At 45.8% G+C, this 13,903-nt stretch overlaps 1 protein-coding gene across 1 annotated transcript; it reads left to right on the top strand.

Annotated features, from left to right (window-relative positions):
• Window positions 1-4,744: 4,744 nt before the first annotated feature.
• Window positions 4,745-12,406, top strand: UCHL1 (ubiquitin C-terminal hydrolase L1). The gene is made up of 9 exons (XM_038401048.2): window positions 4,745-4,897; window positions 5,131-5,142; window positions 5,644-5,772; window positions 7,806-7,956; window positions 9,356-9,441; window positions 9,522-9,569; window positions 10,469-10,538; window positions 11,585-11,643; window positions 11,970-12,406. Exons 1-9 carry the CDS (start codon window positions 4,865-4,867, stop codon window positions 12,054-12,056), a joined length of 675 nt encoding a protein of 224 aa, XP_038256976.1. The 5' UTR covers window positions 4,745-4,864; the 3' UTR covers window positions 12,057-12,406.
• The last annotated feature ends 1,497 nt before the right edge of the window (window positions 12,407-13,903 follow it).

The following is a 13,903-nucleotide window of genomic DNA, read 5'->3' as shown; positions in this document are numbered from 1 at the left end:
AAATCCAAACAACAAATATTTGTTCCTCATGTAGGTACTTATCAACTGTAATTGTCACAGACTACATCAAAGATAAAAGCAGCTACCTTTATCATGTCCAGGACACGATTTCAGACCCTTAACTTTGTTATTTCGGAACCCTAACTCTAACCCCCTCCTCCCCCCTCCATGCTTGGATAATTCAAAGAAAGCAACAAAATCTTATCAGCAGTGTGACACCGTAATGTCAAAAATGTCATTAAAAACCACATTAAATGTTAGCTACTAAATGTTAGTAGCTTATCTTGTTTCAAATAAGCCAATTTGTTTGCTTTCATGTGTGCCACACACCTATGTCCTTCATTCTTGCTCAGGTGAGTAGTCTTCTTTCTGGCAGTCCCATGGAAGTTCCCAGAAGCTTACAACAAATACCCCAAACTGAAGCTTCACTCTTGCAGTATTCATGTGCTTTGATCTTGCATTAACATAATGCCAATCTCCTTTCTCAAGCTGCTGGACATCTGAAGACTACATACTGCACCAGCTTCTTTCTGCTAGATGATTCAGTTAATAAGAGATCCTCCAAGCTCAGAAGCAAGCCTTAATTACAGTCCTTGTCCGTTCTCATGTAAGCCTTAAAATGGAAAGGGGAGAAGGAGGAATGAGTTATCAATTTACCCTATATTTAGGGTGACAGAAATCTGTCACTGGATTATATTTCCTTTGCTTTCTGGAATCAGCAATGAGTCTTCTGAAGGCAAGATGTACACTTTTCCTGGTTTAGACAGCTAAGTACATACCCTATCCCTAGAATGATCAGAGGCAGAGCAGACAGCACCCTAATTCATAGAAAATACATGGGTTTCAACAGTAATTCTCCAGCGTATCCCTTGATTCGAACAAGATAAAATGTCTCAGGTCACATTTTATATGTATATCCACCTGGACCGAAGAGAAGTGTTACACAGAAGGGGCTGCAGCACACCATATGAAGGGGGTGGAGGGGAAGCCATAGGATTGTGGCTCCCACCCATGCTGCCACCACACCCCCTGCCTGACTGTCCACTTCCCCACTCAGGCACCCCACCTTCCGGCTCATGAACCCTACACCCACTCCCTTCCAGGAGGCTCAGTTCTTGAGAGAGACCCCTTCCCAGCAGCCCCTGTCTCCTCTTACCTTAGCCTTCCCTGTTGGTGAGCCTCATCCCCAGGTGAGGATTCTATCATGCTTCCCAGCAGATCCTCGGCACTGAGAGGAGCCACCACGATTTCAGCAGCCCGCAGCTGAGGGCCTGGCAAGTGCCATGCTGCACACAGGAGCTGTGTTCACTACAGCTACAGTGGTGCTGCAACCCACTGCACCAAATTGCAACAGCACTCAAATTTGTGATTTGAGCCAAAAAGTGATTGGGCCATGGGCCAGGTAGCATCCCCAGCTCCAGGTCCTATACATAGGCTTCCCCTTAGTGAAGATGTTGATTTATGTATACAATTTTGCATTGTTTCCTGGGGGCAGAATTATTTATAGCAAGAGAAGAGAATTTTTATTGTATTTTGAAATTACCATGCTGATAGACATGGCAGATCACCTTTTAGAGAGACTATGGGTGAGGTTTTTCATTCCTGGCATACAAAGCCTAAGAGCCCTTCAGCTGGCCAGATTTATGCAGGCTCCTCAAAAGCCCTGACATAATGGGTGCACTAGAGTAGAGCTGGAGCTTGGAGGAGATGACACAGGCCTGTAGTACTACAGGCATTCTGCAAAGTACTTCTGTCCAGAAGCAGACCTAAAGATACCCCAGGGACTTATCCAGCCCTCAAACAACCCAGAAACAAGAGGGTGCAAAGGTGGTTAGAGACAGGTTCACTCTTTCTTCCGTGGGTTGCAAGATCAGTGCTGTACCTTCCTCTAAAGGGGCTGCACTAAATCTCACCCTATGAGTATATTGAGGGCAAAGAGCAACTTATTTGTCTGTGTGTGTTCTAATTGTTTGCTGTGTCTGGACCTCCCAGTGGATGCAGAGCTAATCCTAAAGACATGTGAATAGGTTGGCCAAGGATTCTAGCAATACTGAGAGATCTTGTCTAGCAGATGACCTTTTTTACAGTCTGGTTTCAGGGATCAGTGATTATGTGAAAAACCTGATGTATTGTGAAACAAGAGAAATAAACAATACAGTACTACTATTTACCAGCCCTCTAATGATGTATTGCAGTATATACTATCCCTTCTTTTACTCTGACATAATAAGACATAGCATTATTCCTGTAGAAACATAGACTTACCACTGGCGTGCCCTCTCATGGCTAGGCATGGCATACCCAACTCTCATTCTCCATTGTCCCTTGGTAACAGCCAGTCTGGCCTTGCAGTGGTCTGCCTCTTCTCATGCCTCAGGTCACTCTGAAGTCTCCCTCATGGGATATTGGTGTCCCAGACAGTGCTCCATGTGACACTACTTGTTAATCACACATCTTCCACCCCTTCAGGGCTCCTCCTCTATTCCACTCTACTGTCAGGAAAATAACCTCAACACTTCTCCCTAGAGTCTGTCAGCCAAACAAAACCCACCAAAAGCAACATCTGCTCCTTCCCCCACTTGAACTTTTAATCCATCCTGGGTGCTCCCCAGCTGTCTATTATTCTGCCAAGCACTGACTCTCAGGGGTTATCTCCTTAAAGTCTTGGTCTTAGCCTGGATCCTCAAAGCCAATCTTCCTCCAAGGTTATCTGCCTATAAATTGGCCCTCTCATGCCTCCTTCATCCCAGTTATCTTCTCCCTAAGCACCAGTTTAATCTCCCTGCTGAAGCACCTTTGCTCTCCACTACCAAGAAAGGAACTAGAGAGTCTAATCCATTCTCTTTACAACCTTCTTCCTACTCTGAACTTCCATTCTTCACTATCACTATGCTTCATCTATAATTAAGCCAACCTCCAGGTGCAGCCAGGTAGCATAACTGGCCTCCTAGTCCCATTTTAACCCTTTCATTGCCTGTGTGGGCTAGACGACCATTGCAATTCTATATATGTTGCATAATTCTGATTGTCACCGTATCTTTTCCCTACTACTTCAGTTGTGACTAGGGTTGGGTATTTGACCAGTCCAAAAATAATTGGTGAATTGAGTGGTCAAATAATGTCAAAAATGGTAAAATATTTTAAAGCCCTAATTTATTAGAACAGTAACAGCAGAGTCAAAAAAGAGTAAGACTTTATGGTCTCCAATAGGCTTAGTCTTAGATACATTCTTACACCTAATTACAAAAAATAAGTTACTTAACTGAGTTAACTCAGAAATATAACTCAGAAACACAATGAAATGAATTGCTAAAACTATTAAAGGGTGTTGCCATGATGCAATAAAAAGATAGGTCACCGCCTACATCACAGCATTTTTGCTGGAATATTTGACAATATTTTACCATGGACAAATAATAGGCTATCAGTTGATGTTTTTTGAGACCAGTCAATTGACTGGTGTGCCAGTGGTGCTTGTGACCTGATTTGAATGGCTGTTAATACTGCAGGCTGCTAGAGCTAAAACCAATGTTGTGCTCTATCTGAAATCTTGTGCTGTAATGCCAGCTTTCAAACCGTATAAACCATTAATTTCTACCTGTTGGAGTTCATGAAACCATTGTTGCTACTCTCCTCAGCACTTGAGGAGTGATGTTTACCTGCACTACAGGGCAAGAGGAGCAGGAGAGGCTGTGTCAGTTACGGAGGAGTCATGTCTGCTTTGCCTTCTGTTTGCAGCATAGCATCTTGGCTGCTGACCCAGCTATCTGGCCGTCTCTTTGGTACCTTTCAGTGGCCGAGGCACTGAGATAGGAAGCAGTAGCAATAAAGCCCATTTTTCTTTTGAAAAATAGGAAAAGATCGAAGTGTAAGATCGAAGAAAGTCCAATGAAGCTTTTTAGTGGGGGAGTTGTGAAAGGAAAGTACATGGGATTTAAGAAACCTTCCTCAACACCAGCGAACCCTAGCATTTCTAACATTATGTAGGAATAACTCTGGATCCCTCTGCAAGGAACGAAGCGGTTAATCTGTCCATTCCCATCAAGAGCAGCAAAGAGCTAGAATTTCACACAAGGCTTGGGGGGAGGAGGAAGCGATGGCAGGGTTTGGAAGCTGCCGTTTTCTCAAGTATTTTCTTCGTGATTTTTATTCACTATTTGGTTGGGGGTGGGTGGGTTCTTTTTTAACCTTGCTATTGTGAGCAACACAATGGAGGTTGTGGACTAGTCAAATACAGACTTCACGTGATTGCAAGATAACCTCTCTCGGTGTGTTTTTCTAGTGCTGCGTCACAGCGCTCGCCTAGAACATAATACACTTCTGCAGTTACTCGGTAATACACTGATCCGAGATACTTCAGGAATAAATGGCGCAGCATAACCCCATACTCTGCCTGACAACACCCGGGGAAGATATGGCATTAGCATCCCCCTAGTCCTCTCTGGCACCACACCCCTGGCAAGCCTGCTCCCCTCTTGCTCTTGCTGAACACCACGCGTTTGCCTCCTGCTCCTGGCAACGTCCACATAGAGGATCAGGAGACCTGGGGACCAGCCCCGTCCCGCTGCGCGCTCCAGACAGAGCCCCCGCCACAAACCTGCCATTACCGCACTAGAGTAACGCATTGGCGTGGTCGGTGGGTGGGAAGTACCATTGTTTCGGGGGGGGGGGACAGCGATGAGCAGCCGAGTGTTTCCCCCTGGATTGGTTTTGCCCCTGCTCCTCCTCCTCCCCCCTGCGGAGGCCCGGAGTGAGTCAGCCCGGCGGTATATAGCGCTGGGCAGGCGGCTCCTGGCTTTGCGGAGCCGTCAGTCCCTATTGAGTCTCTTCTTTGGCACCTGGGTCGTCGCCCCCGCCGTGCACCATGCAGTGGCAGCCTATGGAGATTAACCCCGAGGTAAGCAGGTGCAGCGCGCGGGGGGGATTGGATTAGGGCTGCCGGGAAGATGGGGGGGGGACACTAGGGCTGGGGCCCTGGGTGAGTGGGATGCGAAGGGGGGGAGTCCTGGGGGCTGGGCGAAGAGGTGGGGCGGGGTCGGTGGAGGGGCTAGGTGAATAAGGGAGCGGGGGGCTGGGCGAAGAGCTGGGGGGGCTGAGGTCTCCCACTCGCTCATCCGCTTTGTCTTGCAGATGCTGAACAAAGTGAGTGGCCGGCGCCGGAGGGGCCGCGGGGCTGCCGGGCCGGAGCAGCAGCAGCAGCAGCAGGCGGGAATGGCTCCTTCCCGCATCCCTCCATCCCCGCCGGGGTGGGGCCGGAGCGTGATATCTCGGGGCGCGGCTGCCCCGTCACGCCTCTGCAGGGGGCTGGGCGCGGCGCGCACTGCGGGGCCGCCACGGAAGCGGGGCGGGGGCCGGACGCCCCATCGAGCGGTGCCCGCCTCTGAGTCCGCCCCACGTGCGGCGCCGGGGCCGGGGCCCGGGCCCGGCGGCAGGTGGCGCTGCGGCCCCGCGGTTTGCGCTGTGTCACTGGCTGGAGGCGGGGGAGGGGCGGCCTGCCGTCGCGGCTGGGCTCCCTTGTGGCCGTGCGCCAAGGGGGGGGGAGTGCGTCCCTGGGCTGGGGGGGCTCCTGTTTACCCCTCCGCCCTTCCCTGCTGAGAAGACGGCGGGCTGGGTACTCCCCCGCGTCATGCTCTCTCCCTGCAGGTGCTGTCCCGGCTGGGAGTTGCCCCTGGCTGGCGCTTTGTGGATGTGCTGGGGTTTGAGGAAGACTTGCTGAGCTCAGTGCCCACCCCGGCTTGTGCCCTGCTCCTGCTCTTTCCCCTCACTGCCCAGGTAGGTCCCTGGGATGGGGAGGGGCAGCGGCTGGCTATCCCTGGGCAGTGGAGGCAGCCTGCTGAATCAGCAGGGACCTCTGGTTTTCTTTCCATAGCTGAGATTAAACCTACTATACAGGTGACGCTGAACAGAAACCCCCACTGGTCCCCTTCCCTTGTATGATGTCATGGGATACATATGCCGCCTGGCACTGGCAGGTGGCCCACCTGAGGAGTGTCTTACCATGATGTGGTGTGAACTAACAGAATGCTGACACCTAAATGTGCATTGCAATGAATGTTAAAATACCTATTCTTCCGTGGGTTTCCATATCTGGAAATTCTTTCTTTAGATTGACCCTCCCTTAAATCTGCAGAAGCAGGTTTCTCTAACCAAATACTAACTGGACAAAGCAGAAGAAGGCAGACCAACTCAGACTTGTAGAAGAGAAAGCTGTCTGTGTGTCTCTCTCTAATCCAAAACTAAGATGGCAGCACTATCTGGCAGATGGTGCAACTGAACCAAATCATTTACTGTTAAATTCTCAGTCAGGATATAGAAGTTCCAAGACCTGATATCAAGATTAATGACCTGCATCTGTGTGTTGGATACATTAAGAACTAATTCATTGTCTATGCATTCTTCATGACAAGATCTGAATGGGGGGGGAAGTAAACTGAAACACCAGTAACTTATTTCACTTAGTATTCATTTCCCCAACTCCATCTGTGAATGAACTGGACTCCAGTGATATCTTGCTGTCAGTGGGGCTTCCTCAGAGGACCTGTAATCTGCTTGACCACATGTCTGTCTAATTAGAACAGTCTAGCGATTCTTCAAGGGAAGATAGCTTTTAGATCTTCTGAAACAGTACTACTTGTTGTAAGCTTTGAGGCAGTAAGTCAAATATTGTAATGGTGATTATTGGAGCTTTGCTATTGTCTAAGTTGCCAGTAAAAGGGGATGCTCGCTGTCAGGAATTCTAATATGAATTCATACTTGACTAGAGGCTGTAATCTTAAATGCACAGGTAAAACCTCAAATTTACTGAATGACAGTCACGGAGAACTGTTTAGACCAGGGTGGACAAACTTGTAGGCCTGAGGGCCACATCAGGGTTCTAAATGGAGGGAAGACTGGGCCTCCCCAAACAGCTTGGCTCCTGCCCCCTCCCACTTCTCTCTCTCTGCTCCTTGTCCCTTGACTGCCCCACCACCAGTTTCCCTGACTGCCCTTTAGACATGCTGCTCTGAGCAGCATGGTGGCAGCTGTACTGCCACATGCTCCAGCAGGAGCTTGCAACCCTGCTGCCCAGAGCACTGGCAGCACAGCAAGCTGAGGCTGTAGTGGGGGACAGAGGGGAGGGGCTGGGGACTAGCCTCCCAGGCTGGGGGCTCAAGGGCCAGACAGGACAGTTGCATGGGCCAGATGTGGCCCATGAGTTGTAGTTTGCCCACCTCTGGTCTAGACAAAAGCTATGCTAATTAATAGCAAATGAGCTGGAACTACTGCGAGTGTGGGGGAGGCATTCTGATGCTTCTAGTCCTATAGCTGGCTCAGCTGAAGCTAAATACCTCTTGAGGGTGAAGAATAGAGAAGGCAAATATAACCATTCCTTGTAGGAGCAACAACTCGCACAAGTCTTGTCTCCAAATACATGAAATAAAGCTATTGGGGAAGCCAGTGACACAAATGTGGCTCCAATTGAGCAAGCTCTTGAGTGGATTGGACAGTAACGAGTCCTTGGAAGTGGATTTCTCAAGCCAACTTTTGTATAGCTGATAGCCCTTTCCTCTGGGCTATCAGGTGGAGTCCCATACTACAACTTGGCTCGTACACCACATAGACATTGTGCAGTCCTAGACCAATGTCATCCTAGTGGAAGTAAAATCATGTGGGTTTGTTCCAAAAAGGATGGCTTTCTGGTTAACTTTTCCCTCTGATGCTTTCTAACCTTCCACAGCTGACTTCCCTGTTAGACATATTAGACTCTGTAAAGGATTAAGATGTCTAGAAAATCACAAACCATTGATGTACTTGCATGTTTGCAGCATGAAAACTTCAGGAAAAAACAGATTGAAGAATTGAAGGGACAAGAAGTTAGTTCCAAAGTGTATTTTTTGAAACAGACAGTTGGCAATTCCTGTGGGACAGTTGGCCTGATACATGCAGTTGCTAATAACCAAGATAAATTTGTATTTGGTGAGTATGGATATTGAGCCATTTTCCTGTAAGAGCTTTAAAAGGGAACTTTCCTCATTAGGCCACTCACTGCTCTGGATACTCCAGACCCACTGTAGTTAAAGAGATCGTACACTACCTATTTATCTTATTCTATTGCTAGGACTAGTTTTGAGAAGAGCAGATCTGACTAAAAGCCCTTCCCTGAACATAACATTACAAGAAACTTAGACTGGCAATGGCTTATGGTATCTACCCATACTTCAGTGACTTACACCCACGGCTCCTTGAGTAACAGAAAGGGAATATTCTAGTCTCGAGGTTGGACATTAGTGTATTTTGTACATAAAGTCTGACTCTTGGCACCTGAAGTGCCAGGAGATCTGATCTAAAGGGAGGTAATCCAATTTCTATTGGATCTTCTTAGCATAAGAATACCATTTGCCTGGGTTTACATGTATCAATGGATGGGGATTTCTCCATATAGAAAATGTTTGACACTAGTTATAAGCTTGTCAAGTTACTCGTGTCTCTGGAGATTTATCATGTGAGCAATGAAATATACCTTCACTGGCACCTCAAAAGCATTGAGGCTCTTTAGCAAAAGGGTGCTTAGTTTAGCTATTGTCTTAGAATGATAAACTGTCGGGATACCCAGTATGGTAGGGTGGCACCCACTACTCATTTCAGGAAAACCTGGCATGGCTAATAACTAGACTACCTACTCATTCACCCCTGCTCCGAGTGAAATTAATCAGGAAAGTGACTGTAAAATAGCAATCTTTCAAATTGATGGAGCTACTTAGATTGGGCTTCAAGTTAACATCCTTCAACTCATGGTATCTGAGTAGTTACACAACCAAGCAGCTGGATTGTAAACAGGCTCATGCACCAGTCTTCTCAGTTAAAGCACAGGGAGAAATTGTCTCCTTTAAAGACAATGGGGTCTACAGGGATGCTAGAAGCTAGCAACACTTCTTTCCTTCATGAAGTAGGAGTGTCAAACGCAGGCTAACCCTTGGTAGCATCAAACTGGGAACTGGAATAAACACTTAAACTGTTCAGTCCAGAATTAATCTGGAAGGCCTTTTGTGAGGCAGGGGGAGGGAGTAGAAAACAGCCCTAGCCACTTGGTGAACATTCCAAATATAATGGTGCTCAATCACTTACCAGAGACTACTGTATCTGATGGCATATGGTACCTGTCATTCCATGGCCTTAACCAATTAATTATAGGTCATGTTGTAATACTTCAGTAAGTACTGAGGGTAGCATGAGTGTACTGGGCAGCCTAGATATGTTTTATGTAACATCCTATAGTATGTATATTCATATCTGTAAACTAGCCTAGCTTGAGTTGGACTCGCTCATAACCTATATATGAACACTCATTGTCTAACCATGGCAAACTCTTGAACAGATGATGGATCAGCCCTGAAGAAGTTTCTCAAGGAAACAGCTGATCTCTCTCCTGAAGAGAGAGCAAAACACCTTGAAAATAACAAGGTATGAGAATTACTGGATTGGGGAAGTCTTACTGCAATTAACATTTGGGGTTTATTAATCTGTCTCTACTTTCTCTTCAGGCTATTCAGGAAGTCCATAATGCTGTTGCACAAGAAGGCCAATGTCAAGTAAGCTTTGCATAGGAGACTTAATTTATGATGACGGTAGGGGCTATATTGCTGTATCTCTCTATATTAATACAGCTAATAGGTAGGAAAGAGGAGATTCTTTGGATCATGGGCTTGCTGCAGCTTGACAGCATTGCATTACACCAGGGATGGCCAACATGTGGCTCTTCAGAATTTAATATGCAGTTCCTTGCATAGGTGCTGACTCCAAGGCTGGAGCTAAAGATGTTAACTTTCCAATGTGCTGTGGGGTGCTCCCTGCCCCCGCAAAACAGCGATTGCAGGAGGGACGGGGAGGTACTGATTGGCATGGCTGCCAGTGGGCAGGAGGTGGTGGATGGGTGTAGTGGATGTGGGGCTGCTGACACATTACTGTGGCTCTTTAGCAATGTTAATTAGTAAATTCTGGCTCCTCCATGGGCTCAAGTTGGCCACCCCTGCATTACACCAAACCTTCCATTAAAAAAGGTAAAGGTAAATGAAGTAACAGCTCTTTTCACAAGTCTGAGTAAAACTTTCAAAAGCTCCTAATTGCCCAAGTCCCTTTTTAAAATGGGTCTTAGAGGAAGTAACTTAGTCCATCTGATTTTTTTGATTTTGGCAAAAACTGCCATCCTTCTATTAGAGCAAGTATGAAGAGCTCAGAGCCTTAGTTCTATTGCTGACTTAGGCTACTAGCCTATTATGTGACCTTCAGATGACTTCTTTCCTGTTTGCTGTTCCCTAACTATAAAATTAGTTGGTTACATCAAGGTATTAAAAAACCTTGTATTTCACAAATGCAGAACAGGATCCAGATTCTCCAACAAACTGGAGCCCAAAATATCTTAACTTCATGGCTTAGGTTAAGTTGCTATTAGATACAGCTATCTTACTGATTCTTTCTTCCCTATCTCCAGGTAGAGGAGGATAAAGTGAACTTCCATTTTATTCTGTTTGTCAATGTGGATGGACACCTGTATGAATTGGGTAGGGTTATATAAATCTGTATTTGGAGTACTACTAGCTTTAAGCTTGTTTGTAATCGACACATGGGCCTCTTAGTTGCTTACTAGGTGAATCCCTGTGCAACCCATTCTGACTAGAAATATCCTGGAACTAGTATCCGAGAGCTGCCCTTTCTGTTTCCCTCCCAAAGGACTAGACCTCTCAATGTTTCAGGCTCTCTAGGCACAGCATTTCTCAACTGTGAGCACTGGAGGCTTTTCTTGCAGCCACAGCCTCCTGGGCTGTAACTAGGGAAGGGAAGCAGTGGCCCCTTGCCCAGAGCCACTAGCGGGGGTTGGGCCCTGCCCCCTCCAGAGACAAATGTTGGAGGTGCAGGCAGCTGTTCAATTCCTCACTTTCCTGGAGGTAAGGGAACAGGCTTCAGCCACAGGGCTTCAGACTCACCATCCGTGCCATCGTCCCTGGGCCCTGCAGCTTCCCTGTCCACCTCCTCATCCAGGGCTTACTCTTGTCCCAGGCAAGTCCTGGGACAAATTAAGTCCGCTGCAAAAAATATTAACAAAAATCACTTTTTGTAGCAGACTTAATATCTAGCAAGCTTTTAAAAAAAGAGTAAACAACTAAGACAAACGTGCAAAGCACCTTATTTGTTTCTGTTGTCTCTAGGTCCACTAAAGAATAGACCACTACCTTTTTTAATACAGAATCTGAAAAAACCTATATAAACTGCAATGATTTGGACATGTCTGTGCATATTTGTTTTTCATAGCTAATTATTTTAGGAAAAATTGTCAGCATGGCCACTAGCAAGAGTTGGTGGCCACAAAAAAATGTGAAAATCCTGCTCTAGGATAATACTAATTTGCCCTATTAAATTCCATGTTGTGGCCATACTTGACTGACCTTACCAGTAAGGAGTCTTGCTCTACTATAATAGCTCCTGAATGATTAGGAGGTATGGGCTCAGGAAACAACTGTCTACAAACACCAAAATTAAACAGCATAGAACTAACATTACTTGACAGCACAGTTGGTTGGTTTTTTTTAATGAGGTTGTTTCTTCATAGATGGACGCATGCCATTCCCTGTAAATCATGGCAAAAATTCAGATGACTTGCTATTGAAGGTAGGCCACTTACTTCAGTTATGAGTTCATAGTGTCTATAGACCAGGGGATTCTAAAGCTGCATCTCTGCAGCATGCCTTATTGAGCCAATTACAATTGGTCTGCTAGCACAGCAGTCACTCAGTTTGAAAAACCTCTAACTGTATCATTAGCTGCTTGGTAGCATAGTAAGCAGATGCTACAGGGCTAGGTTCAAAGCTGTCTCTAGCAACAAATACCCTTGGTTTAACAAGGATGGCACACAGATTGTTAGGTGTTCTTATGATTAACTTTTTGGAGACTATACTGCAGCCTATGAGTACTAAATAAGAACTTGTCCCTTTAAGGGTTCTGCCAAGATCTGCAGACAATTCACAGAACGTGAGAGAGGAGAAGTTCGCTTTTCTGCTGTGGCTCTCTGCAAGTCTGCCTGAGATGCTGAAGAGGGAATTGAAGGAAGGCAATCTAATAGCACATCGGTAAATGCAGTCTCTAAATCTTTCCTTGCTTCAGTGCTTGTTAAATGCAGCTGGTCTGGCCAATCTAAACAGTTCTGCAAAACTTCTTCCACCTCCAGTATACACAAGCAACATCAGAAGAGTTTAAGATAAATAAGCTTAGGCTTCAATATGAACTGTTCTGACAACTGTCTTTGGATTCTTAGGGCCATGACTCTTTATATTTCAGTAAAAATGCTTTACATGGCTTGTTTAACCTGTGCCTGTAAGTTAAGCTGTTTGTAATTTCCTGTACTTAATAGGATAAATAAACTCTTCTGCTGTTAGTGACTGAATTAGTCTCTTTCAATGTGGATGTTCATACCAGCAGAGTTAAGGGTAACATGACTGCACGCTCAAAGTAGGCCTGATAATGGTGTTAGCCACTCAAGGGTAATGGGACCTAATAGATAAAATAGCACTTCAAACAAGAACAGGAATTGCAGGCCCAAAGCATAGGTAACAATTCTCTAATGCTTAAGTTATAGGCCCTGGTTTTGGGCCACTAGGGGTACAATATCCCTTTTAGAGCCATTCTTGAAACTTTCATTCTGTGCTCTAAAACATCATTCTCTGTCCTTAATCACTACTGGATATGCACATCTCTTGGCACAGATGAAATACTCATAAGGTAATGAGAGCACAGTAATTCTGAATTGACTAAATATAGCCACACTCCTGCTTACATCAGTGTAACTATGTTGCTCAGGCATCTTTTCTAAAAAGAAAAGTGCACCCCCATGTCATAAGTGGTGTGGATAGCACTGTTAAGTAGAGAGCTCCTGCTGACATAGCTACCACAGCTCCCAAGGGCTGGAGTAATGAAGCTGGCAAGCAAGTGATAAGCCAGGGCTATTCAAAAACAGTGGGGAAGGTTCTGTGAAATGAACACTTAAGAATCTAGACCCAAGTTTCCCTTTAAAGGAGATGGACTGTAACAGTCCAAGCCAATCCCTCTTTGCTATTCGTATTTCTGTGGTGTCCATCTTAAGCTTTCTGTGCACTTGCAACCTATTTCTAGGCATTGGGTACCTCTGGCCACTGGAGTTATTTTGAAGTGATCCATGATGCTCACTTCATTTTAAAAATTACTTTTCATCCAAGTGTCTGACAGCATCCTGTTCTGCCAGATATTACCTGGAAACTTTTGGTAGGTGGAGAGAAGCATGATATCTGTAGGTATCTTCATTGAAGTCACCACGCTTGCCTTTTGTAGGCTATGAACCATTCTTTCTGCCTCTGCCATGCCTTCTAACTGGGTGACTCATGCTGCATAGCAACAGAGATCTGTATGAAAGGAAGCTGCATGCAGTGTGAACACAGAAGAATAACAGGAGCACACAGTCCCCAGATGGAGCAGGGGAAGGAGGAAGTATAGAGCCAGGCCACCAATTTAGTGTGCCTGTAGGTGCATGCTTTTACCCCCACCCCAAGCTTTGTTAGTGCAGCAGATTTCTTGTTCCCTTAATCTAAAAAAAAGTGTAGTTGAGTGCAGTATTTCTGGCTGAGCCACAATGCTTCTCTCAAAGGATAGATGCCTCAGTCTAGCAGATGCATGGCAAAACACAACTAGTATCCTTATTGGGGTGTGTGGGTGTTTTGTTCGTTTTATTATTTTTTTAAATAGCAGGGAAGCTTTTATCTAGCAGTTGAAACATCAAGGCTATTCTCAACTAAACCACTATCTATCTACATAGGTGCCAGCTGTCCTGTGGGGTTTTTTTTGGCTGGTACTGTCCAGGGTCTTGAACTCACTTTTAGGCAAAATTCCAGTCAACCAGTAG

The sequence above is a fragment of the Dermochelys coriacea genome, chromosome 4 (genome assembly GCF_009764565.3).
Source record: "Dermochelys coriacea isolate rDerCor1 chromosome 4, rDerCor1.pri.v4, whole genome shotgun sequence".
NCBI classification, from domain to species: Eukaryota; Metazoa; Chordata; order Testudines; family Dermochelyidae; genus Dermochelys; species Dermochelys coriacea.
The sequence above is the reverse complement of the archived record's forward strand: the minus strand, read 5'-3'. Positions and strand labels throughout refer to the sequence as shown.